This window comes from Pleurodeles waltl, chromosome 2_1 (genome assembly GCF_031143425.1).
Source record: "Pleurodeles waltl isolate 20211129_DDA chromosome 2_1, aPleWal1.hap1.20221129, whole genome shotgun sequence".
Classification (NCBI taxonomy): Eukaryota; Metazoa; Chordata; class Amphibia; order Caudata; family Salamandridae; genus Pleurodeles; species Pleurodeles waltl.
In genome coordinates, this window is record NC_090438.1 from 212399167 (window position 1) to 212426666 (window position 27500).

At 40.5% G+C, this 27500-nt stretch overlaps 1 protein-coding gene across 3 annotated transcripts in view; it reads right to left on the reverse strand.

Annotated features, from left to right (window-relative positions):
* The window catches only part of AFF2 (ALF transcription elongation factor 2), a 928871-nt gene that overhangs the window by 736545 nt on the left and 164826 nt on the right, over positions 1–27500 (reverse strand). For 2 of the 3 annotated variants that reach the window (XM_069212416.1, XM_069212415.1), the window contains exon 2: positions 12975–13107. In XM_069212416.1, the coding sequence (XP_069068517.1) occupies positions 12975–13107 (133 nt within the window). The remainder of the gene's footprint in view (positions 1–12974; positions 13108–27500) is intronic. The other variant, XM_069212418.1, reaches the window with a different exon arrangement.

The window sequence follows — 27500 nt, forward strand, 5'->3', positions numbered from 1 at the left end:
ATATTAATAAGTCACCCCTTTGTAGGCCTCTTAGCCCACAACGTAGGGAGCATGATATTTAAAAGTAGACATGTATAAAACTAATGTTAACCTGTCTCTATAATGACAATGACCAAAACACTATTTTTTAATGTGGGAGGCTGTCTTTTATAGAAAACCAGAGTACAGTTGCTGCTAATTCAGGAAAGGGGCCAGCTACAAAAATAATTAAAGCACTATTTTTATTAGTTATTAAACTCAAATTTAACCGTGTAGTTTGATTTACCCTTGACCTGTCTGGGCTTTCTACAGCCTAACCTTTCATTATCTCATCAGTGACTCTAAGGGAGTGCTCAGTCTTAAACATGTGGATAAGGTTTGAAATTCCTACCAGGAGCACAAAATAGGCTAACCTGAATTGGATTTCTGTGAGTTTAATAGAATATGGAGGGTGAGGGCTGTTCCCCTCCTATTGACACCCCAGTGCCAAATCCTGCATGACAGGTCTGTGCGAAGCACATGCAAAATTTGTTATGCCCTTGAAAGGGAGCAAACAGGATGCTAGAGTAATTCTTGCATATCACCTGTCTTGTGGCTGAAAGACCCTGCTTTTGTCATATGAGACTCCTGTCTCTGTGTTCATTGTGGGCACAATACCTGTTTCAAACTGAATTTTGATATTAGCTGTGGGAGGACACTCAGATTACAATGGTAAACTCTGCACACGCACAACCAGCTCTCAGAGACTACATTTACGTGGTCGAAGGCTTTCACCATCGTGAAAATGCCCTGACATATGGCATGTTGGGCCTGTTTTCATTAATGCAAATAGGAACAACTGCAAACGTAGGTAGGTCAGGGTCCAAGAACCTTTACTCCTATAGAGAGAGAGCATCTAGAAGTATCCTAGGGTGTCCCCCACCGACAAACTGGTGAACCCTACAATGCTGGACCCTCACCCAGCCTTCATCATAAAGCCGCTGACATGCAAAATTATACCAGGTGGACTGACCCTGCTACAATAGGCATCTGTGACTTTTGAGAAGGAATTCAGGTGATTGGAACTCTTTCACTTGAAATCCAAGGACAGAATGATCTCCAGTGATCATAAAGCTGATCCCCTGGGATGCTCTAGAAACATAAAAAGCTAAAGAGAATATTCCTGTGAAGTATTCCAGCTCACCAGTGGCAACTGGGCCAGTGCTGGACTATGCTGTTGCCTGCTTGACAACATGGGGGCCTTTGGGTATTCCCTTTGAGGTCCTGGGAGCCTTACAGGTACATTCCTGTGGCTGTTTGGACGCCAAAAGAAATATGGGAGCTTTTTTTAAACTTTGCTCAAGAGCTTCAAAGAGATTGACTGCAAAAAGTACCTGGCTGACATTTCAATGGTGTCAGATTGAATTTCAGGTTTTTCCCATGAGAATACTTTTTCTTCAGTGAAATGAGAAAGTCCCTCTTCAGATTGGAAAGTAGAAACATTTTCAAACTAGCCTGCTCCCAGGCCCAAATGGGGGCATTCTACTTGTTGTATCTAACCCATGTTCCATTGCAGTCAGCCTCAAATCTTGTCTAGGTCCAGGTCTTCCATGAGCATTGACCACCATTTTCGCTTTGCACTTTTGCTACTATTGTCTACTTAAATCTTTAAAAATTCATATCTCCCGTGCCCCTAATTTTATTTGTGTCATTTTGTTCATTTATTCATTAGATTTTACTCATTTTTTCTAAATTGGAGTGGGAGTTTTATTATGTTGTGTTTTTGACTTTTTAACTGCTTTCTTACCTCTAATGCTTAACACATTTTCTCTAAGTTACACCTGTCTTCTCTCTGCCACACCTACCAGGAGTTGAGCTCAGGTTTAAATTACTGAAAACTTTGACTGGGCTTTATTACTTGTGGTGGACCTCAATCTGCTCCAACTGATAAATCACTTTCTCACATATGCTGTAAATTAGGTAAGGCTAACTTTTGCGTAGTGTACTTGTAGATTTTTGCCTTGACTGTTTGTGCTAGCTGTAAAACTCTGTGTACTTTATCCCTACTAAATAGAGGTAAAGTGCCTATGCTCTTCATTTCAACATAATGCAATTGGTATGTTCTGAATTGGTATATTTCACTTAAACATTAGTTTATAGTATATGGCACAAAATGCACCCAGAGCCTGCACATTAAATGACACTAGTGGACTGCAGCACTTATTGTGTCATCCACTACAGTGACAGTGTAAAACATGGATTCAAGGCTACCATTGTAGCGACAGGCCTGACTGTGGCAGTTTAAACAGTAAGGTTTGACCTGTCAAAATAAGCCTCTTTGGCAGGTCAAAATATTATTTAAATATTAATGTCATTCCTATGTTGGCCTTATGGTCCATAAGGTGTGGTGCATGATATTTAAAAGTAGAATATATAGAAATGTAAAGTTTCTTTCCAAGACAGGAAGTAAACCCCTTTGTGACAAGATGGGCAGCAAGAAACCTCTAAGTTATGCCCTGATCAATGCTCATTCACTCCCTAAACATAAAGTAGAAATCAGGGAGATGATAGGCACTCATAACATTGACTGCCTATTTATCACGGAAACTTGGGCAAATCCAGACTTAAACCCTGACTTTATTGAGGCCTCTCCCTTAGGCTATGCCTTCCATAGATTAGACAAGACATCTGGCAGGGGAGGCGGATTGGCAATTATCTGCAAGTCAGATTTCACATGCCTATGGACTAACTCCAACCCCGCCTCCTCTGGGATATGCAAAGCGATATCCTTCAAAATTTCTCAGCATAATTAGCTACTCTTGGAAGGCTTACTGATCTATCGTCCTCCCGGCCCACCATCTAAATTCCTTCAGACCTGGCCATGTCTTCTAAAGCCATCATTCTAGGGGACTTTAATATTCATTTTGATGAAATTCATAATCCATTTGTGATACAATTCACTAATCTCATGATGGCTATGAATTGGGAACTCAAGGTATCTTCTGCTACTCATGTAGCAGGACACCTAATTGACGTTTTCTTTCCCCATTCTAAGGACCAGCTAGCATTGCTGAATGGCCCGTTAAGCTGGACTGACAATTTTTTACTTACTTTTAACTTCATCACTGGCCAGCCCCTCCAGTCACCTAAATCCAGCAGTATTATGGTCAGGCACTGCAAACGGGTCAAAAAAGAACAGTTAGGGCCCGCTTTGGAAGATGGATGGAATAGGAAAAACAAGCCGTCCTTATCTCCTCTAGAGAGGTTTAATCATGGCATTGCATTTGCCATGGACTCACTGGCTCCCCCTAAGGTTTTTGTACCGCGCATCATTAAGAAGCCGAGTCAACCTTGGTTCACTAAAGACCTAAAATTTCTTCAAAGGAAGTATCGCCAACAAGAGCGACGCTGGAAACTGAATCCAACTCCAAGAGAGAAAGCTATACTGAACACCGTGCTTAAAAATGATAAAGAAGCTAGTTTTAAAGCCAAATCCAAATTTTTTACTCTTAAAATCAAAGAGGGCTCTAACGCCCCTAGAGAACTATTTAAAGTAATTAAAGCGATGTCTTCCCCCCTACACGATCAGATCTGGAGAACTCACAGGAATTCTGCAACAAAGTAGCTACGTACTTTGAAAACAAAATTTTACATATTCATGCCAATTTCAATTCCTGTGATGTAGAAATGGGCCATTCCATTACGGCTCATACAGGCTCCAGGGTCAGTCATTTCACTCTATCCACCTTTCAACTTTCTCCCCCGGATTGCATAAAGAAGCTGATCTTGGAAACAAAATCTGGTTCTCTGGACCCATGCCCCCTGCCATTCTTCACTTGGCCCCCGACTTAATTTCCTCAGCCCTAGTTCCTATTTTTCATGAGGTCCTCACCTCGGGGGCTTATCCTGCATCATGGAAGCAAGCCACAGTAATCCCTTTGAAAAACAAGCAAAACGGCAACAGCCAGGATCTCAATAATTTACGGCCTATTGTCTTGCTCCCTTTCGTGGCTAAGATATTTGAAAAACATATTAATTATGAACTAGTGGAATTTTTATCAGAATCTGAAGGTTTTGATGCCTCCCAACATGAATTTAGGAAAGCTCACAGTACTGAGTCAGCCCTTATTACTTCCTTAGATCTGTCCGCGGCCTTCAACACTATCTCTCTGCAAATTTTGCTAACCCGACTGCATCAAGAAGGCATTAGAGATAAAACTCTCAAGCTCCTAGAATCTTTTTTGACTAATAGATGGACCACAGTCAGCTGTGGAGATTTCAGTTCCCCGGCCTACCTACTACCTTGCGGTGTTTCCCAAGGCTCATCACTCAGCCCCACCCTGTTCAATTTATATGTCGCCCCGCTTGCCAATCTGGTCTGATCATTTGGCTTCATACCTTCTTCCTATGCTAATGACACCCAATTGATCATCCCAGTCAATAAAAACTGGGAGGAAGTGGCGGATCGTTTTAATAATTGCATGCAGGTAGTCAACAACTGGATGAAAACGAACTGGCTTAAACTAAACGGTGGCAAAACTGAGAGGAAAGCGGAACTGGCTTAAACTAAATGGTGACAAAACTGAGATACTTTGTTTTGGGCCTGGTAGTGAACAGTGGAACCCACGGTGGTGGCCGACTGATTGTGGCACTCTTCCAGTTCCCTCTAAAGCTATTAGAAATTTAGGGATTATGTTTGACAACCGCCTCTCTTTCAAATCTCATGTCAATCACACGGTGAAAACATGCTTCTTAAGAATGTTCAAGAAAGTCTTCCCCTATCTTCATAGGGAATGGAAAATTACTGTCACCTTAGCACTGGTAATGTCTAAAGTGGACTATGGCAATGCTTTGTTGCTCAATATAGACAAACTGTCTCAGAATAAGCTACCCATGATCCAGAATATGGCTGCTAGAGCTATTGTGAACCTTCCCTGCTCTGCCTCTGCCAGCGACAGTTTAAATCAACTCCACTGGCTGCCAGTGGCCCAGCGTATCTTTTTCAAAACGCTATGCTTAACGCATAAAGTGGTTCATGGAATTGGCTCTAATTATTTAGTTTCTAAACTCTGTTGGTACAGACCCAATCGGCCCCTTCGATCCTCAGGAGCCTATAGAATCCAGTTTCCTCACACCAACAAAGTAAAATGGGGAGACAAAGCCTTTACGGTAGCTGCAGCTAAGTGCTGAAATTCTCTCCCCCTGACAATTAGGAAGGAACACAAGCTCCTAACTTTCAGGAAGCTAGTTAAAACTTGGTTATATCCACGTTAATTCCCTGTCTTGATCTCCTTCTCCTGCGTTCTCTGCGCCTTCTCCTCTTTTGTTAGCGCTTCGATGCTTAGGCCGGAATCGCGCTTTACAAATACAAAATACAAATACAAAATGAAGTTAATATGTCCGTACAGTGACTAGCAGCCAAAAGCCATCTTTTTCTGTTGCAGGCCTAGCTGTTCTATGTAGAAAACCAGAGTGCAGATTAAAATCCTAATACTGCATTTGAGGAACTGAACTACAATTAGAAATAATTAAACAACTGTTTTTAATAGTTGGTGGTAATTCTATTCAATGGTGACATTTTATTTTTAGTATATATTAAGCAAAAGTAGCTAAAGTTACTTTTTCCCTGTTTGAAGTTCCACAAGAATTATTTGCATTTGCTTTCAAACTTTTCCTAGTCAAGGATTAACATTTGAATAGCTGCTAAAAAGGAGTCAAATGCTGACCTGAATGGGCAGACATGATTCATCTGAACCTCAAGGTATATTCAGGTTTGGGGCTATGGGCATTCTTCTGACATTATAGTGCCAAATCCTGCTTGCCTGTCACATCTTGCTTGACAAGTCTGCTGGGTTTACTTATACCAATTTCAGGGCGAACTCTTAAAAGGCAGAGAATAGGATGGTAAGACATTGTTTGTGTACCCACTGCCTGGAAAATACTACTTTTGTTCTAACATGCTTCTATCTCTAGGCTTATTGCAGGTACAGTGGCTGCCTCAAACTGGATTTCAGTGTTAGACGTGGGAGGACACTCAGACTACCATAGTGCACTGTCAATACACTCCCCAGCCCTCAGAGCCCAAGTTGACCTGAGAAGGACTGGATCTGAGAGATAGACTCCAAAGATCATAAGGCTGAAGTCCTGTTTCAAGCTCAGTAATACACAAGCTATCATAGACCATTCCTGCAACTGACCAGCTGAATGGTGGTACCTTGACCTGGAATGGACCCTGCTGTTGGCCTCGGTATGACAAGCCTGTGAATCTCTATGAGCCTCTCCTGATGTCCTGGGGGGCTTTAGAAGTGTATTGAGATTTAAAGAAATTAGTCACTAGATTAAATCTTTGACCAGGACTGACCTGGTTGGTGTATCCAACCCGCTTCCCTCAAGGCAGACAGCACAAATTTAAGGCCCTGATCTATGATGACAGTTGACCTTCATTGGTATGTTATGCTTTTGGCACTATTCCTGCTTAAAACTTTAAAAAGTAATATCTCCGGCCCCCTATTTGATCTTTGTAATTTGTTTATTAAGTTTAAGTCTGCTGTTTATTACTGTTTTAGAATTGCACACTTACTTTACACATTGCCCCAATTTAAGCCTGCTTCCTCTGCGCCATAGCTGCCAGGGGGTTGAGCTTAGGTTCACCCTGACAAGGGCTGTCATTATTCCTTAAGGTGGGTTAGTTACCTCTCCCAAACAACAACTCAGTTTCTCACATTGGTGTTCAATGAGGGTATCAATGACCTGTGTTTCACAGTACTACTCAGAGAATTACATTAAAATAAAATGTCCCTGTTATAATTTGACATTAAAATTGACTCTTTATTTTTAACCCCTTCGCTGCCAGGCCTTTTCCCTCCTCTGCCGAGCCTTTTTTTGGCTATTTGGGGCAGTTTGCGCTTAGGCCCTCATATCTTTTTCTCAACATAAGATATCCATGCCAAATTTGCGTCCTTTTTTTTCCAACATCCTAGGGATTTTAGGGGTACCCAGACTTTGTGGGTTCCCCTGAAGGAGACCAAGAAATTAGACAAAATACAGCGAACATTTCGGCTGCAGAAGAAAGCTTGTGTTTTTTCCCTGAAAATGGCATCAACAAAGGGTTTGTGGTGGTAAACCCACCATCTTCCCAGCTTTCAGGAACAGGAAGACTTGAATTAGAAAACCCAATTTCTCAACACAATTTTGACATTTTACTGGGACATACCCCATTTTTACTCATTTTTGTGCTTTAAGCCTCCTTCCAGTTAGTGTGAGAAACCAATGCTAAATCCCAGAAATCTAAACATTTCTAAAACGCAGACAACATTCTGAATTCAGCAAGGGGTCATTTGCGTAGATCCTACAAGTGTTTCCTACAGAAACTAACATCTGAAATAATATAATATTGTAATTGAGGTGAACAAAACAGCCATTTTTCTCCATGTTTTACTCTGTAACTTTTTCCTGCTATGTCAGATTTAAAGCAACATACCGTTACGTCTGCTGGACTCTTCTGGTTGCAGGGATATATAGGGCTTGTAGGTTTATCAAGAACCCTATGCACAAAGAGCCAATAAATGAGCTGTACCTTGTAATGGGTTTTCATTCTATACCGGGTATACAGCAATTAATTTGCTGAAATATAAAAAGTGAAAAATAGGTATCAAGAAAACCTTGGTATTTCCAAAATGGACACAAGATAAAGTGTTGAGAAGCAGTGGTTATTTGCAATTTTTCTTATTCCAGAGTGCCCATATGAGCATGTGAATTACAGGGCATTTCTCATATAGACGTCTTTTTTACACACTTTACATTTGGAAGGAAAAAATGTAGCGAAAGACAAGGGGCAATAACACTTGTGTTGCTATTCTGTGTTCCCCCAAGTCTCCCGATAAAAATGGTACCTTACTTGCGTGGGTAGGCCTAGCGCCCGCGACAGGAAATGTCCCAAAACACAACGTGGACACATCACATTTTCACAAAGAAAACAGAGCTGTTTTTTTTAAAGTGCCTAGCTGTGGATTTTGGCCTCTAGCTCAGCCAGCACCTACAGAAACCTAGCAAACCTGCGCAGTTTTGAAAACTAGACACCTAGGGAAATCCAGGATGGGGTGACTTGTGGGGATCTGACGAGGTTCTGTTACCCAGAGCCCTTTGCAAAACTCATAATTTGGCCCCAAAACACTTTTTCCTCTCATTTCGGTGACAGAAAGTTCTGGAATCAGAGAAGAGCAACAAATTTCCTTCCACCCAGCATTCCCCCAAGTCTCCTGATAAAAATTGTACCTCACTTGTGTGGGTAGGCCTAGCGCCCGCGACAGGAAGTGCCCCCAAAACACAACGTGGACACATCACATTTTCACAAAGAAAACAGAGCTGTTTTTTGCAAAGTGCCTAGCTGTGGATTTTGACCTCTAGCTCAGCTGGCACCTAGGGAAACCTAAAACACATGCGCAGTTTTGAAAACTAGACACCTAGGGGAATCCAAGATGGGGTGACTTGTGGGGCTCTGACCAGGTTCTGATACCCAGAATCCTTTGCAAACTTCAAAATTTGGCCAAAGAAAACACTTTTTCCTCTCATTTTGGTGACAGAAAGCTCTGGAATCAGGGAGGAGCAACAAATTTCCTTCCACCCAGCATTCCCCCAAGTCTCCTGATATAAATGGTACCTCACTTGTGTGGGTAGCCCTAGTGCCCGCGACAGGAAATGCTCCAAAACACAACGTGGACACATCACATTTTCACAAAGAAAACAGAGCTGTTTTTTGCAAAGTGCCTAGCTGTGGATTTTGACCGCTAGCTAAGCTGGCACCTAGGGAAACCTAGAACACATGCGCAGTTTTGAAAACTAGACACCTAGGGGAATCCAAGATGGGGTGACTTGTGAGGCTCTGACCAGGTTCTGTTACCCAGAATCCTTTGCAAACCTCAAAATTTGGCCAAAAAAACACTTTTTCCTCTCATTTCGGTGACAGAAAGTTCTGGAATCAGAGATGAGCCACAAATTTCCTTCCTCCTAGCGTTCCCCCAAGTCTCCCGATACAAAATGGTACCTCACTTGTGGGGAGCCTAGCGCCCGCAACAGAAATTGTCCCAAAACACAACGTGGACACAGCACATTTTCACACAGAAAACTAAAAACAATAGGCCGATCTGCCCCCAAGGGGGGAAGAAATGGGCTAAAATAAATTTGCCCCCCCCGGGGAGCGACCCTTGCCTAAGGGGTCACTCCCCTTGCGTGAAATTGGCACAAAAAAATAATCCCCGGTGCCTAGTGGTTTCTGCCGCCCTTGGGGCAGATTGGCCTAACAAAAATCGGCCGATCTGTCCCCAAGGGGGGCAGAAATGGGTTCAAATACAATTTGCACCCCAGGGGAGTGACCCTTGCCTAAGGGGTCGCTCCCCACGTCTAAAAAAAAAAAAAAAAAAAAAAATGAATCCCTGGCACCTAGAGGTTTCTGCCCCCCCCCCCCGGGGGCAGATCGGCCTAATAACAATAGGCTGATCTGCCCCCGGGGGAAAGAAAAGACCTAAAACAAATGTGTCCACCTCTGGGGAGTGACCCTTGCCTAAGGGGTCGCTCCCCTTCCATGAAGTCACCATCTAACAAAAACTCCCTGGTGTCTAGTGGTTTCTGCCCCATTTGGGGGCAGATTGGCCTCATAAAAATAGGCTAATCTGCCCCTAATGGCCTAAATATAATTTGTCCCCTAAGGGAGCGACCCTTGCCTAAGGGGTCGCTCCCCACCTCTGAAAAAACAAAAAATGAAAAAAAAATGATCCCTGGTGCCTAGAGGTTTCATTGGCTGATCTCCCCCCAGGGGGCAGAAAAGGCCTTGAAAAAAATTGCCCCCCTGGGGAGCAACCCTTGCCCAAGAAGTTGCTCTCCTTATGCCAATTTCTTTTTCATAATAAATCCCTGATGTCTAGTGGGCATTTCAGAAGCTGGATCGCTTCACGATCCGACTTCTGAAATGCTCTGAGAGACTTCAAAGGAAAGGAAATTCCTTTCCTTCCCTTTGAATCCTCTCAGGCCCCCATCACATGATCGGAAGAGAAATGCTCAGCATTTCTCTTCCGATCGCGCTGGAAGCTGAGCTTCCAGCGCAATGGGGAAGTGGCCTCTGATGAGGTCAGCGTGCAAATGCGCACTGACGTCATCAGACGTCACTGGGCGGGGGTTGGCAGGGTCGGGGGCAGGGGTGGATGGGGAAGGGCTTCCCATTCCATCCCTGCCTTGGGGGAGTGGGAGGGAACCCCATGGAGGGAGCGCTAGTGCTCCCTCCGAGCTCCATGCCAAGGACTTAATGGTTATGTCCTCGGCACAGGAGCACTCTGCCGGTGGACGTAACCATTACGTCCCCAGCACAGAAGTGGTTAAAGTGACTTCTGATTTTTAATTGATCATTGTTTTCATTTTTCCTAAATTACATTCCTACTCTCCAATTTTGCACCTTTTATTTGTGAAAGAATGGAAGGGGATATGAGCAGAATTGAGAGTCTAAGCATGACAGATCTAAGGAGGATGTGCAAGTACAGAGGGCTGTGCTAATGAAGGAGTCCAAGACTGCACTTGGGGCATGGAGGGAAATATGTATGCTTCAGTCTACCCCACAGGAGCAAGTGGTTGAGAGGAAGGTAGAGGAAATGGGGGAAGAAGAGGACAATGACATCTGAGGGTATCCATTGCCCGAGGATGACATCCCCCAGTGAGCAGAATCGCCTGCCTTGTCCAAAGCAGGGAGCAGTACCCTCCTACAGTTTGACCTTATCAGAGCTGGGGAGAGACAGGTTGAGAGGGCTCTGATGTTGCAGCTGGTCACTTTGGACTATGGCTGCATAGGAGAAGACGGTAGCAACCCTGGCATTGGAGGAGAAAAATATTCTGCTGGCCCATTAGAGGAGGCAGAGAAAGCTGGATCTGAAGGCCAAGATGTGATGCACTTCTTTTTGACTGATGAGATGTGAAATATATGCCAGTGCAAGTTACACTTATGTCAGTTACTTATAACTGACAAATTTCAGAGATTGTTTCCACTGAAAAAACAAAGCTTAAAGTGATGTTAAATGAAAATGTCAGTTCAAACCTTCAATTTTTAATGAAAAAAATTCTGAAATTCGCCAGTTATAGTTAACTGAAGTAACTATAAAATGTCAGTGTTTTTTACGTTTTATAAGGTAACATTTTAAGTCATATTTTTACCTAACCATAACATCACTTTAACCGTTGTGTTTTTCAGTGAACTTCTCAGTTTTTTAATGGAAATTAGGTTAGTATAAGCATACCTAACTAGAATGTCTCTTTAATTTCTGTTCTTGTCAGTGATTTTCTAGTTTTTTTTAACTTATAGTAATATTTTATTACAATGTCTAACTAAGTTTGTCCCTGGCTGTTCACTCCTGGTATGGGTTGGCCACGGGCTAGGCCCTGTACATAATCATCGCTGGGTAACCAACACCCTGTTGAACATGTCCTTTGGCCATATGCAGTGTGAGGTCCTGTGCCCAAAATATCGGACCATCTGCAACTTGGGGTTGACTACGGGGCCTGGTCTGTGACCTAAACCTGTATCCAGCCCCTCACAAGCACCCAGTACCCTTTTGCTGGCCAACCACCACGGCATTGCAGTGCCACCAGCCCACAGTGCTGCAGTACTTCAGTACTACCCCAAAATTACATGAGACCATGCTGAGCATTGCGGTAGTACTGCAGCACTGGGGTGCTACCCTAGAGGGTGTCTCTTTGGGACCCCCCAGATAAGGGCCAGTGGTCAGGGTACCCCCTACCCTAACCCCTTATTTCTTATTTATATTTATTTTCTAAGACATGGGTGCTCTTCATGGTGGTTAGCAATCAGATTGAGTGTTTTGAGCTTGCAGTACCACAGTACTCCACATTAGCACAGTGTTGCTATATACACGTATATGTTGAACATTTATTTCACAAAAACTATAATGATTTTTATAAAATGATTTAAACAGTGCTTTCTGGCAAAGGTCTCATTTTTTCCAAATTTGGCATAATTCCGTTCTGCCACTTTTGCTGTAATGCTGTTCATTTTTCCTGTGTGAATTTGCATGGGAAAATGTGTTGTGGGACCCAAAGTCCTCAGGTCTGCTTGACGACCACCCCACACTTTCTATTTTTTTGTGGAAAGTTTTTTTTATGCTTGTTAAACAGGGCCAAACTTATCAGCATACCAAACATGTCCCATGGAAACCCCGACCTAAATATAACTACATAGCGACGACCTCTCTTTATGGAGCGAGAGAGACAGATATTTATGTATTTGTACTCATGTAGATGAGGTCTACCCACAGCCAAATTGGAAATTTGTTGATTTTTCCTTCTGACACAAAGCTACTTTTGTGGGTTGCTATTAACATGTAAACCTGCCCCTTAAGGATACAATTGTTATAGTTGTAAAGAAGTAAAACTAGAAAGAGCTTTCTGTACTGTATGCAGTCAACGCATTTTAATTCTTAGAGGCCTTTCTAATGGCCCGAATCAAGGGGCTTGTGCTAAGATTCCAATATGGGTCACGCGCTCAGGTAAAAAAAACATAGCGATCGCTAAGACAAGCCATTTTATAAAACGCAATTGAAAGACGTTTCAATGACGATCCCAAGTGTTCAAAATAATAGGTGGGATGATTCTACAGATATAAAAAAAAAATACCTTAATGAAACGTGTACGGTCTCTCCAGATAACAGTAATGTTCCACTATACCTTTTAGGAACGACTCCATCAAATAAATACAGGGAAACTGCATGCCCCAAGAATACTGCTGCAACTAAAATATGCAGTCACATTTTTAATACAATATAATTTACTTATCAGCTTATTTCACAGATGTTCCCACACGTTTAGCATTGATTATGGGATCTACAGTTTACAGCCAGTCCTCCTTTGAAGCAATAGGTTTACAATCAAGTAAGTTATAACTCGACAGTATTTCCAAATCGGTTGCAACAGTTTATTTTGAAAGACAGTTCATGTAGGTTAGAGCTATGTAAATCACGTACAGATGAAAATACCTTGTAGGGTTCCCCGAAAAGATTAAAACCGGAAGCAAAGAGATCTTCGTCTTGTTGGACTTCCTGGTTCCTTCTTTCCCATTCTTTCCTTTTTAGCGCACTCCGGTCTGGTTCAAAGTGGCTGAAGTAGAAACAATTAAAATATATTTAAAAACGTAAACACATTATTTCAGTATTTTGTATACATTACAGCACAAAATACAACACTGGAAATATATGTTGCTGATATCAACACGTGGTTAAAGGTTAAGACACTGGCACGCTGGCGCAGAGTGTTTATGTAATACATTCAGCTGTGTGGTGCTTTGTGTTACAGCCCTTTATGTAATAATTGTGATGGCGTTCCTGCTGTGTGGCAACGAATTCAAGACAGAGAGGGATGCAATTCCCTAATTTTTATTTGTCTGTGTGCATGTAAGGAAGGCAAGGGGCACTTATGTCTTTTTAAGGTACGTGTACGTAATGATCGAAACTGGAGCTCGTCTAGAAAGTGTGCCCCAGTCTCCAAGCGGCATTCCACCACAAAGAGCGACATGTGTCCCAACCAGGAAGCAGAGTCCCATGTACAAACCGTGAGGCTAGTAACAACTGCTGCTTCTTTTTAGCTGGAATGTGTGTTGTGGACAAATGGTGCAGTGGCTATGCCTGTTCTGCACTTAGTATTATCTATACATGGAAACCCATAATACATGATGATAACAGTTGGGCAATAAGGAGAGTGTTGGGACAGGAATGTTCCCTGCATGGTATTTAGGTGTATACTCCTGCCCTGAGTGGCCAACTACATGTGTATCTGTAATCCTGATTTTTATTTTGGTCCTAGCGTCACACTAATCTATGTATGTGCACAGAGATCGAGGCCTGCCCATGTCCATGTCATGTTCTAGACTTGTTCTGTTACCTGGAGGGGCACACCAAGCATGTCCTCACAGCAAATAGAGGACTACTCTGTGCCCAGAACCATGTGCTGGCTACGTGTGTGTATGTCTAGCACGTGTGCAGAGTGTGTGTAGCACATGGGTAGTAGTAGGGCTCTGTGTGTCAGTGAGTCTGAATATTAAGGCCAGTGGAATCTATTCTGTGTTATCCTGGCTTGGCATAGTACAAACAGAAGGATGAGGAGAGATTCCACAGACAGTGCAAGTGTGTTGAATGTACCTAGAGGGTAGCGCTCCAGATACTGAAGTGAGGAGGATGGAGATAGGGCTACATTTAAATATTCCATGAGGACTTGTGTTATCAAGGTGCTGCAGATTAGTCCTTCTTGTGCCCTGCCATTTGCTTGTTGCATGCCAGTGAATTGAGATTGTTAGACCACACCACTGTCCCTGAGCAGGCCTTGGACTGTTGTGCTTCGCTACCCTGGCAGTCAAGTGCTGCAATGCACTGAATAACCCCATTCCTTATAACAGAGAAGTAAGAAATTATACACCTTGCCTGGTAGCTGCCTCTCCTGCCCCTTCCTCTTCCACACCTTCTGCCCCTGACCTGTACAGCCCTGTACTATTATAAACCACCGGCTCCTATTTACCGCCTGATCAGGGTAGGTGTTAAATGGGAATGGAATTGTTCCCAGAATGGGGACTGCACTTGTGGATTTGAAGCCAGTAATTTGAGCCTATGTATCATTAGTCATTTTTGGGGGAAAAAACTCTGAATACCAGTCAGAATTGTTCATTCCAGTCTCCTGTCACCCCATTCACTTAATTGTGCCTCACTCGTAATGGGCCACAGAAAGAACTAAGGGCCAGATGTAGCAAAGTGTTTGCGCCTCGCAAACAGCAAAAAATGCCGTTTGCGAGGCGCAAAAGCCTCTTTGCTATGCAGAAATGCATTTTGCGAGTCAGATCCAACTCGCAAAATCCATTTCCGACTCGCAAATAGGAAGGGGTGTTCCCTTCCTATTTGCGACTCGCAATGCTATTCAATTTCAAATAAAATCGCAGTTACCATCCACTTGAAGTGGATGGTAACCCATTCGCAAACGGGAAGGGGTCCCCATGGGACCCCTTCCCCTTTGTGAATGGAAATAAAAATAATTTTTCAGAGCAGGTAGTGGTCCTATGGACCACTGCCTGCTCTGAAAAATACCGAAACAAAAGGTTTCGGTTTTTTTTCTAAGTGCAGCTCGTTTTCCTTTAAGGAAAACGGGCTGCAGATAGAAAAAAAAAACTGCTTTATTAAAAAGCAGTCACGGACATAGTGGTCTGCTGACTCCAGCAGGCCACCATCCCCGTGAGTGCCCATACTCGCAATGGGGTCGCAAACTGCAACCCACCTCATTAATATTAATGAGGTGGGTCTTTGCGACCCCATTGCGAGTTGCAGAAGGTGTCTGAGACACCTTTCTGCATACCAAATTGCGACTTGCAATTTGCAAGTTGCACGGACTCGCAAATTGCAAGTCGCAATTTGGTTTCTTCCTACATCTGGCCTTAACTGTAGAGATCTATAAGGTGCTGAATGACATCCTCTCAACTATTGTGCCACATGATTTTGCACTTTTCTTGGGTGGTCAGCAATGTTGAGTGTAGTTCCTCATGTTTGGAGGGCTATCTCACCTGCACCCACGTCATTTTCAAGCCTTTTGGTCTACCCCATCTCGCTGGATGTTCGATGTTAAGGAAAGGAATCATAACCTTTTTTGGCCAAGGCACTACACAGTTTAGTATCCTCTACTTAAAATTAAACATCGAGCTAATATTTCATATCGTGTTCTTAATATTGTAAAGAACCTTAACACCAGTGAGATTACAATTATATGTGGTTTGTTGAAAAATATAAAAAATATCAAAAATAACAGCATGTTGTGGTGAAGTTCGGCAAATGCGACGTCAGATGACAAACAACAGTTTTTTCTGTTAACTAATCACAATGCTTAAACACATGATATGTAGCTGTAAAAAGAAACCAAAGCATGCAGGTTGAGAACCTATAATAGCTTAGAAATGTTACCAGAGAAGAAAACAATATCGCCAATAAATAAACGTAAAATAAGTTACAAGGTAAAAACCAATTCCGACAAGGAGAGCAAGTTTAATCAGTCATTATCATTTAATAGAAATTCCACAGACATATGGGGAAACCAGAGTCGAAAGTAATTTAAGTTCTTAGGAATCTAATGTTTTTAAATGTATACATAATTTTTGATTTATATGGATGAAACACCATATCAATCCAATTAGGTAAGGGGATGAAAAAATGTACTGGGTTAGAGATTATCAATAAAACACAGATTTAATTAAACCCACTGCACCCCAGAATGTTCACTCCTAAAAAAGAAATAAGTGGATGTTAATAACGTTGAGGCAAAGTGTAATTTTCATTGAAGTTACTATTTTACCCTTAGCTCTTGCGATGCCATTAATTTTTATCCCAAGGTAAAACACATGCATTGATATGACTATCTAGAAAATAAATCACATGGCTATGATATAATTTCATACTTTATTGATTATGCATTGCGACTAAAGTTTTCATCTCGTAAACAACAACATTTAAGTTGAATGATTCATTCAATGTTGTGTTTTTAAAATATATGCGGGTTCACAGAAGTGTCTATGACAATCAGGTATACATCGTACATGTGAACAGAGAAAGGAATCTATAAAAGTGTTCTGAAATGAGAACCAAGTGACCAATTCAAAGTTACATGAAACAAATGATCCATAAGCATTTACAAGAAGAGCTAATAGAAACACGAATACAAATTAAAGCAGTTTTCTAATATTATGATCAAATTCTCGGTGTGTTACTTATTAGAAGCATGTATACAAGCATGTGAAAATAATATGTCCATCACTTTGTCATATTTACATCAGTGAATGACTTACATGGCCATATAACCAAGATTGTTTAGAAAACCAGAATTAAATGCACTTTTTGTTTCCTGTGACAGTCTCCGTATAATTCTGACATTTTGGAGGTTTACAAAAATCCTGAGGGTACCAAGGAAACCAAAGCAGAAGCACTCCTCTTCTTAACTTATACCTGCAAATGATGTGCATGGTTAACAATCTTGTGGAAGTAAATGGAGCTGACATGCACATCAACATATCAGACTCTTTTTTCATTAGGTCTGGGTTATAGACAGTGCCAGCTTTCATTGAGGTCTTAAGGACAGCCTTTTCAGACACTGGCTTTTATGAGTTTTCATGGTTTACCACTGTGTGGATGAGTTGCCCATCCAGGCAATAATACTTGGTATATAGTTACATTGCCCAATATGAGATCCCTTTGGGTTTTAGTATTATGGTGTACATTATTTTTTTTGGTAGACTGAAGATTATAACAAGACACGCACCTTTGAAGTGAGAACCAGTGTGTGCCCCTTGATATATTTACTTTGTCATAACAACCTTTTAATTGCTGATGTATGGCTTCTTTATTTCAAAAAGTGTTTGCTATCTGGATAAAGTAGCCTGCTATAAACGCAAGAGTACTACTCTCTAATCACCAGTGTGTCTTCATTTGCTTTTCTTTGCTGTTAAAATTAGATATATGGATTTTTTTATTCCCAAATTAAAGACATGGTACTCAAAGACTTTGTAAAAGAAGCAACAAAGTACTGGCCTTTGTTAAAAGATTCTTAAGTGCAACCTTTTTCTGTGTATACCTTGTAGGTTCACTGCTTATAAGAAAACTTCATTTTCTGAATTATTTTAGTAACACTCTTTGAGATTAAAGCTTACCTCTTCTAATGTGTTCTATTCAGCAAAGGGGCCCTACTCCCAGTTTCCATATTGTTGTAGCCAAAGACTTTACTTCAAGATGGGATTTTCTTTCTTGGACCACTGATACAATGTAAACAAGTCACCCAAATATTATCAAATACTTCCCCTAATAAAAACCCAGAACATTTGGTTTGTCAATCCTAGTACATTTTCCACACCACCATCTTCTGTCCCAAAGGAGTCTCCATTGATAATAAACAACCATTAAATAACAACCTTGAAATATCTGAAATATATTTATGTTTAGGGAACCACCAGGAAATGGTGTGTAAATTGGGTTATAACAAATGTTGGTGTGCATATATATATATATATATATATATATATATATATATATATATATATATATATATATATATATATACTGTATGTATATATATATATATATTTATATAGTATACTATATATATATATATGTATATAGGAAAAAAAAGAAGATCACGTTGCAGTCCCACAAAACACCTTTTCAGCATGCAATGTCAATGGGAATTTTTCATTTTTTGAACAGGATTACAGCCTGAACTGTTAAACAAAACGGATTTACAACAAATTTTGCAGAAACTAGATATTCGTCTAGAGAGATCTCTTTTTGTTATTTGGTGCAAATCTGTTCAGTAGTTTTAGAGTTATTAAAAAAAAAAAAAATAGAGATATCTAGGGACACTGATCCTTTGTGGATCAGATTGAAAAGCCAGGCTCTGAATGCAGGCCACAACTTGAAAGGAAAGTTGTGGCTGCAATTTTGCTTCTTGTCTGGGCCCCCGGGGAGAAAACAAATAAAACACATATAAGTATTCAGTATGAGGGCACTCTGACCCCACAGGATATTTGGAGTGGTCTCTGAGGGAAACCCCTCATGGGCACAAATTGCCCAATATTTTTTTTATTTGGCTAATCTGCAAATCTGTGGATCCACCTTGATGCACAGCATAACCCCTCGTGTAAATACAAATGGATCCGCTGATTTGAAGCCCAATCAAACAAAAAAAACCTCACATATCATACCCCGACTAATTCATCCTATTAACTACCTTCGGAGTCATCACTTTGTTCGTATTTGCAAGAATCATGCGTCAATTTGTAAATAATTTGAATGTGATATTTATACAAATGAGCGAACATCCCAGTGATTTCACGGCCATCTGCTGCATGTATGGACAAGTCACTCCATTATGCAGTTGAATTAAATATCTCTTCTGAACAAAGCTCCTCTTTGAGCTAAATCTCGATTTTAAATAATATACTGTTAGGGATTGCTTCCTGCCGTCAATGTACAACGCATCAGCATTCAGGACACAGTCAATAGTGAACATCTCCTCACTGCAGGGCTGCCTTCTTACGTGATATAAACACACAATGGTAAACAAAATAGGTCTGGATCTAATGGGCTAAGGCATGCTAGTCTTTGCATGCATTTACACATTGAAGCCAGGTCTGTTGTCTTTGTGAGTTGTTTCTTCACCTTGACCTGGACCACTTCAAATGGCTTTCATTGTATAACATATGCAATGTCCTTTTAGCAATGTCAAGCTAGGGTTAATGGGCATCTCTTTCAATGTATGTTTCAATATAAGTAGTGAACATTTGCTGAAGTTATAACGTATTTACATTTCTTCTGTTTATCACGAAAGCAAATAAAGTGCAAAGAAGAAGGACACTCCTTTACACCAAATGTGCTCATCTATCGTCAAAATGAGGCAATAAATTGCAAAAAAATAGTGGGATTTGTAGCAGATGATGTAGTAATGCTGTTGGCTTTCAAGTATTACTTTAAGACAGAACTGCATAATGTACCCTTAAATAAGGTGTTTCTAAGATCAATCATCCTAAGAAGTGGTTAATTACTATATTTATTCAGCTTACCCACTCCTTCTTCAGAAAAGTATTTCACTTCATAAAATGCATACGCTTGTAAGCATAGGGGACAGTAAACTACTGGGTGGGATGGGGACGGAAAACAGGTTTAAGAAATTAGTGCCAATATATCTCAAATAGCTGGTGGCCTTAGTACTAAAACGTGGAATCCCGTAAAACATGATTAAACACAAAATCACAGGGTTTTGAAGTTAAATTGTCAAAAGAAAGAAAAGCTGTGCTTGCGAAATAGTGATAGTTCACAAATATGTCTTTTCTCACTTAAGAGGCTCTGCTGGAGTAAGCAGTAAAATCCACCCTGTAGCACCAATGTGACACTGAATGAAACCTCAGAGTGCACACGTACTCTAGTGCTGAGAAGGAACTGCTGGTGGAAGCTGATACTACTTAACATCACCAAACTACAATAAAAACACATATATGAAGCGTTAAAAACTGGGTTTCTATCTCACTGAAAAGACACTTGTAGAGTTTCTGATGGAAGCCTTCAGTAAAGGATTTCCTGACACGTTAGTTACAGACAATGGAGTTCAACTGTGTTCTAAGGAAATTAGAACTTTCCTGGAAAAGTAAGGCAATGGACACATCAATACTGCTCTTTATGACCCAAAATGCAACAGTCAAGTGGAGAGCTTCAACCGTCACTTGAAGGAAATCACTGGTGTCATGGTGCAGGCAATCTTGAATGAAAACTATAAGAGACAGCTATGGGCTTACAGGATCTGTTTGAATTCAGTCACTGGTAGAAGCCATTCTTCCTTCTCAGATGCAAAACACCAGCATCACAAGTCTTCCCTGGCAGCTAGAGAAAGTTATCACCAGTTTTAACTCAAAAAAGACTTTGAAAAAACAGTGTCTAACAGACAATTCAAATCCAAAATGAAATATGAAAAAAGAAACAAAGCCACAACTCTTGACATTAAGGAAGGAGACTGGGGAAGAAGCCAAGCTCCTGGCATGATAACCAAGGCTAATTAGAACATTCAATGTTGAGAACTCCATTGAAGACAATGAAGTGGATCCAGGCTTTTGATGGATGGCGTAAGCCTGGAGCTCCATCATTCCTATGTTTATCTTCATATTTCTCATTTTTTAATTTAGAGCATTCTACCTTTAGTGGGTGGAATGTTCTAGGAGCCTTAAAGCCCTTCTGCTTCAGGCTATACAGGTTGCTAAAGGCCTTCTCCCTCAGTACAGGCCCTTGCCTGCAGCTCGGGTCAATACTCTGGTTCAGGGCCATAAGCAACTGATGTAACCCTTGACATTGGGCTCTTAGTCTATACAAGAAAATTGGAATGTTAAAAGCTCCATTTAAGACAATGGAGTGGCTCTGGGCTTATAATGGCTGGAATAGGCCTTCTGCTCCAACATTCCGATGTTTGTCTTCCTGGTTCTCCGTTTTTTATTTAGAACATTCTGCCCTCAGTGAGGGAAATGTTCCTCTAGCCTTAGAGCCCTTCTCCCTCAGACAAAAGAGGCCCTCTCCCTCGTTTTAGACCCTCACCTGAGGCTCAGGCCTTTAACCCATGTCCAGGGGCTTTAACAAGTGGTACAGCCCTGGGTAGCAGGCTATAAGAAAATATTCTAAATTCTCATGTTTTATGAAGGTGGTGAAAGAAAATAAGGGCAGTGTGGTGAATGACGAGTATTGGAAAGTAGGAAGAGTGTCTAAATGGCAAAGGAAGGCACCTTCTGAACTTGGGAACTTCATCACCAGTTCTGAAGACGTCTTTTTCATGACTAATAAGATCTTTGGAAAATGTACTGAATGGGGTATTACGTTGTCTTCCCAAATTAAAGATCTAGCTTACCCTAATGTTGATCTTTAAGGCACAGTCAAAACCTCCACCCATGAGGAAGTCAATTACAGCAGGTGAATAGTACATTCTGCTGTGGATAACAGTGCAAAGGATTTAATTGCTTTCAGAGTTAAAGTAAATGCCAGGCTCAAAAACCCTTTTTGGAAAATCATATAAGACTGATATGTCATCTCTTTTATTCTTTAACCTGTTACACGCTTTCTTTTGTTCAAAGGAAAATGAAGTGTTCTGTTTTACAACATGCAGTTTTATTGGATATATCCCCCTTGCACTCTTTCTATTGTAATTGTCCATTTCTCCCTGTGTTATCTCTTCTGGTTGATGCACTTCTAAAAGAACATTGGTGACTAAATATTCTAATCTGAGAGTTGAACTGGAATTCAGTGCCTTCGGGTGCTGATTTACTTTGTCTCTTTTAAGAACCTCTTTACACCTTCATTGGCATCTATTCTACTAATTTCAGAGTGGCACATTTACTACAGCCTTTCATCTCCAGTTTCTTCTTGTAAGACTCTATTCCCCTAACAGTACCAATTCACTTTCCAATGAAACAAACAATTCTATTAAGTGCTGGATGATAAAATTGGAGTGAGAGCCACAATTTCTGTGAAAGCATGTCATTCATTTCAGATATTCAGCACCTCTGCAGCTGGAATCACTATCAATTTTTAAGCTGTGACTTAATGTGCTGACACAATGATCATATGTATATTTGCCAATTATATTCTTTCACGCAGTTTATTGCATCACAGACCCACAAGGTCATACAAATGGCAAAGCAGTGCTATACAAATCTTTACTAATATAACAAAAGGACTTTTAAAGTGGCAGAGTATAAATACCAGCCACACGTGGTGACAAAGCCATGGTGGCTTGAAGTGTCCCCAATAAAAGTTTGTGAGCATAGTGTGAAATAGGAAAATTTTAAAACGTTATCTTTCCATAAATTTGATAAAAATCCCTATGCTTCGAAGCTGCGCTCTTGGAGTACACAAAAACATTTATGGTGTGCCAAACAAGTGTTCAACAATGAATTTCACAATCTTATCTTTGTATGTATGATGCAAGACGCAAAATGTGATCTGCATTTCCAAGTTCAACCCCAGCTAGGCCAACTCATCCTTTCGTCATTCTGAGGTCAGTCAATGCAGTACCATTACACTGAGTAATAAGAAAACTTGTTATTTATTTATAGTGCTCAGACACAGAAAAGTGTGGAGTGACTATGTAAAACAAAACTATTATTATTGTATTATGTATGATCTACCTCCTACTGGAATGGGACCACTATAGATCTATGTGGAAGTTTTGCAATGCCTCATTATGAATTATTCCTCTTGCATAGTTCATAATGTAGACTGATGTGTAGGCATTCTAAAATGTGTGACAGAAGCTCATTTGTCCAAGATCACAATATTTGTAAAAATGGCAAAGTCAGGATTTTAACCTATGCTGTCTGCTTATAAAGCTTGTAGAGTTGGAGCTAGATGTTATGAATTTCAAGTTACTTTCCAAAGTAATAGTCACTGTTAACCCACTACATATCATGCCTGTTGCACATATTGTGAACATTTTGGAAACTCACTAAGTGAGAGTGACAAGGTGGGAATCTTGTTTTTTAATACAATTACAGAATAGAAAAGTTTCAAAATGTGTTCAACAATATCTGCGTATGTAAGTGCTAAATATTTGGTAAGACTTTTTGGTGAAACACAGAAACCTAAAAGTTCACATTTTGTTCAAGAGTACTTAATTTTTTACGCTTCACTTGATGTATATAAACTCCAATCTGCAAATTGTTCTTCAGACTTCTTCTGTTGCTTGTTCTGTAGTTATTTAAGAAGAAAAACAAGTATTTTTATTCAGAGGAAAGGGCCTGGTTGAAGAAACGCAGAAAAATAGCTCCTATAAATCATTTTGTCCCAGCGCTCCTATATGGCCTTGCACTCTTCTGAGAAGAATTGGGTTCTAGAGAGACATCATCATGGATTTGCTTTGATTTCTAGGTGGAACAAATAAAGTAAGTGATACCTAGATGGCAGTACTCTCAGTTGTCTGTCCCTCATGTCTCGCCTCATACAAAACGTTTGTGTGAGACAAAGCCGCTCATTTCCTCAGGGTCCTGCGCCCATGCATCTGTGAGACTGAATATTCCTCTTTGGCAATAAAAAGACTTGATATTACAAGCAAAATACAACACCTCTTCATAAAATGTAGTAAGATAACTATAATGAGTACCAATGACAAACTGCGGGGCCAGTACACAAATAAATGTGAAAGTTGGCACAGTCTTGTTAGGCTCTGTAAATGAGCACCGGTATCACAAGAGGTGTAACTGGTGAAACAACCCCAATCATGGAAAACATTCGCTTCTTATCGGTCTGCATTATTCTAGCTCTTAATTCAACTGTAATGTTTGACTGTGAAAAGCAGTGAGGCCTTTGGTGTTCTTCTTAGATGTTGTTGAGGTGACATGAGCAAGAAATGGAGGGACTCAATCTGCTCATCATGAGCCCACAATGCAAGTAAGAAATAAATCAAAACTACATACATTTTAGAATGAACAGTAGCTATCTCGTTTCATTACCAATGCAATCTTTTCATCTTAGATTGCTGCATTAATACAGTCTCATAGCAGCCCTATTAGAGGATGGGGTATCCTTTAATCCAGTGACATCACTGCATGACTGTACTATGATGTGAAATATATTTTTTTTATCTGGCTTATTGTGTGAGAAGGTCTTTCTGAGATAACTAGCCACTGAAGACAGATGTAACTACAAAAATGTAAACATCCACCAAATGCCATAGAATGGTCTAAAATGTGGCACACACGCCCTAGCCAGCCAGTGCCATTAGAGGGTTCACCCACGCAAGCTAACCGCTTCAGGTGGAAGCCCTCTTTATATGTTCTATATTGTGTGTTGTGGTGACATGAGATCTAGCTCCAGCAAATGCAGTTTAGTCAGACCTAAAAGAGTGCACCTCATCACTTCTTACATAATTGACAGAAGTTTTTGTCCTTTTGTCAAAATCCCTATACTAAACCAAATCTTCAAACAAAAATGCACAAAATAATCCCAGTGTCACTGGGAGAATAACAACCTTGTGGGCACCTGACAGTCACTGATCTATGCAGACACAGGAACTAGGATCTGTACCAGACCAGTAGCTCACCATGTTTCAGACATAAGATTAAAAGTAGAATAGCTGTGCTGTTTAGCTTAGTCAAAGCACTTAGGACAGTTCGCACCCCAATTTCACCCAGATTCACAAGCCAGCAAAGGTGCCACGGTCACAGAGACACAAGGGAGGAAGGAAGCATATTGCAAGCAACAGTGCAGTGCTGCATGCCAAAGAATACAGGTGTAAGGTAGGAATAAGTACACAAAGGTGTTTTGGGCATCACTGAGGAAGTTCCTCAGAAGCAGAAAAGAAAAAAACATGTGCATGGTTCAGGGGGTTCGCATTGTAATGGTATTGAAATGGTGAATATTCTTCACTGCAGTGTCTTAGAAGTTCCCACTGCCCATATCCCAGTGCATGTGACTCTGTTAGTTTCTGGTCAATGTCTTAGTATCCATGTCAGTGTCTGTTTCCAAGGGCTTGTGACTCAGTGTGCGTGTCCTACAATCATGGCACTATTTCCAGGTTCTTATTCCAGAGTCCTTGGTTCACAGTATTTTCCTGTTTCACACCATTCATGTCCTCATGTGTTTGAACTTCTCTGAGTGTCAATGAATATGCTGATAAATGGTCGATGAAGCACTAATTTTCACTTCAGATTTACTCCCTCACTGTTGCCAAAGTTAGTCAGCCGACAGGTATATATATATATATATATAAATATATATATATATATATATACATATATATCCAAAAAACAAACAAAGTGCAGGAGCCCCGATTCCATGTAAGCCACACGTTTATTTCTCAATAATACTGGCAGCAGAGATCACTTTCCTGACGCGTTTCGGCATTGTTGCCTTGTTCACAGGTGATTGCAAGTTACCATAGGTGCTTAAATATCATTCAGTCACGTGCCAATTAGCGTATAATACTTCAATGTCCATAATGCATCCTTATAGTCTTTAAAACAATGGTGTAGTCTTCAGTATTGCTTAATAGCGTTATTTCACCACAGTTTCTAATAGCATATTTAAAGGTGCCAAATATTCCTGTTCATAAAGTGGCCACGTGCACTCCATTATATATGATTTTAGCAACTCGTATTTCTTTATACTCACTGCCATGAATAGTCTCTTTAACAACTGCACTTTGTTTGTTTTTTGGATCAATTTCACGGGATTCTCCGTTCCCGTGTTGTGGAGCCGCCCTGCAGAGTTGGAGGCCCTCTTTAACGGAGTTTGCTGTATGGAATATATATATATATATATATATATATATATATATATATGTTGATTTAACATAGCTGCCTATTTGGTAAACCAGGCTGTGAATAGTGGATTTTAGTGGATTTTATACAGATTTTGTGATGTGTTTTATTTCTAAATTAAGGCAGCGCGTTGAGATAGACTGTTAAAATCTTCAGCTGCAGTCTTCACTAGAAACAGCATTACAGACGTAATGCACACACGAGACTGCTACTACAGGGCAGTAAGTAATTCCTTCGGGTTCTGCTGATGTTTACAAACTGCCGATGCTAGCCTTGTGCAGCATTTGTCATCAGCAAAGCCCCGTGGGAATTGGTGTCTTTCCCCCAACACGTGCACAGAATTAATTTTACACTGTCCCCGTAAACCCTAAAACAGTGCTATCCGATAGGAAAACGATCATTTCCAGCATCAACGATGTATTATGAATATTTGTGTCACTCAACCTTTTTACCAACAACATTACTTTCCCTCGGAGACAATTATAGAGATTGTGAATGTATGCTGAATTATCAAGTATTTAAAAGCAGCTTGAAGTCAAGTTTTGGTTAACTTCTATTAAGCTTTGTAATGTTGAAATAGACATAGGTGCAAATATTATTTTTTTTAAAACAGGAAGATTAGGCAATAGTGGGCCCCCTGAAAAATATTTTTGAGAAGCTAGGAGTTCGTTTTGTTCAAAGCATAATTGCTTTCTATAGGATTTGGGCTTCCAACTGGCTCTTAAATAAAGGGAAATATGGATTTAGCTAATAATCTGTACTCTAATTTTATTAACGCTAATTAGTCTACTTAAGCTTGCCTTGCAATGATAGGAAATTAACCACCACATGTGTCTCTCAAATAAGGTTAATTTGCATCATGAGCATTAGTAATTTTGCACCGCTTCTAAATTGTAATTGCTTTCAGAATCTGAACAAAAACTAAAACATCTCATTTCTATGTATAAAAGAGGGGGTAACTTGTTTTTTTTTCAATTATTTGGAATCAGAGTTAATCAACATTCTCCTTAAGGCACTGGGTTCCCGATGTATGTAGTCTTTTTTCAGTCACAAAATGTATAATTTGCTGAATCGGGCCATTTGCAGACGCAAAAAGGCTTTTCTGTATGAACAAACCACAAATTACGATTCAGTAACATGTTTCCAAATCACAATTTAGATATGCGACTATAGTCTGAATTGGTAATGGGTCCCTTCCAAATACTGTACCGCATTGGTATGTATCCCTTTGAGGAAAACAGGATGCATGTAAACAAAAAATATTTTATTTAAAGCAGCCTCAGAGGTGGTTGTATGCTGATTTGAGCGGGCCGAAATCCCTGTGATGGTGCAATTACTAGTAGGCCGCAATTTGTGACCAATCTCATTAATATTCAGTAGGTAAGTCAAATAGTGACCCACTAGAAATCAGCAATTTTTAAACCGACCTATTGGTTGGTTCACAAACACTGGGCAAATATTGCAATCAGTATGTTGAGCCCAGTGCTAGGTACATCTGGCCCTTAGTGATACAGAGACATTCAGCGCATTGTTAGCAGTATGAAAATACTGTCAATCACTCTAACGGTGTAAGTGATGAGTAGTACATATTTTCAATCCTTCATTCTATTCAACATGGGGTGAATTCTCAAAAGTATTAGTACACGAAGTGGCTGCGCAAGAGTAATCTTTTTACATATTCTTACATGCC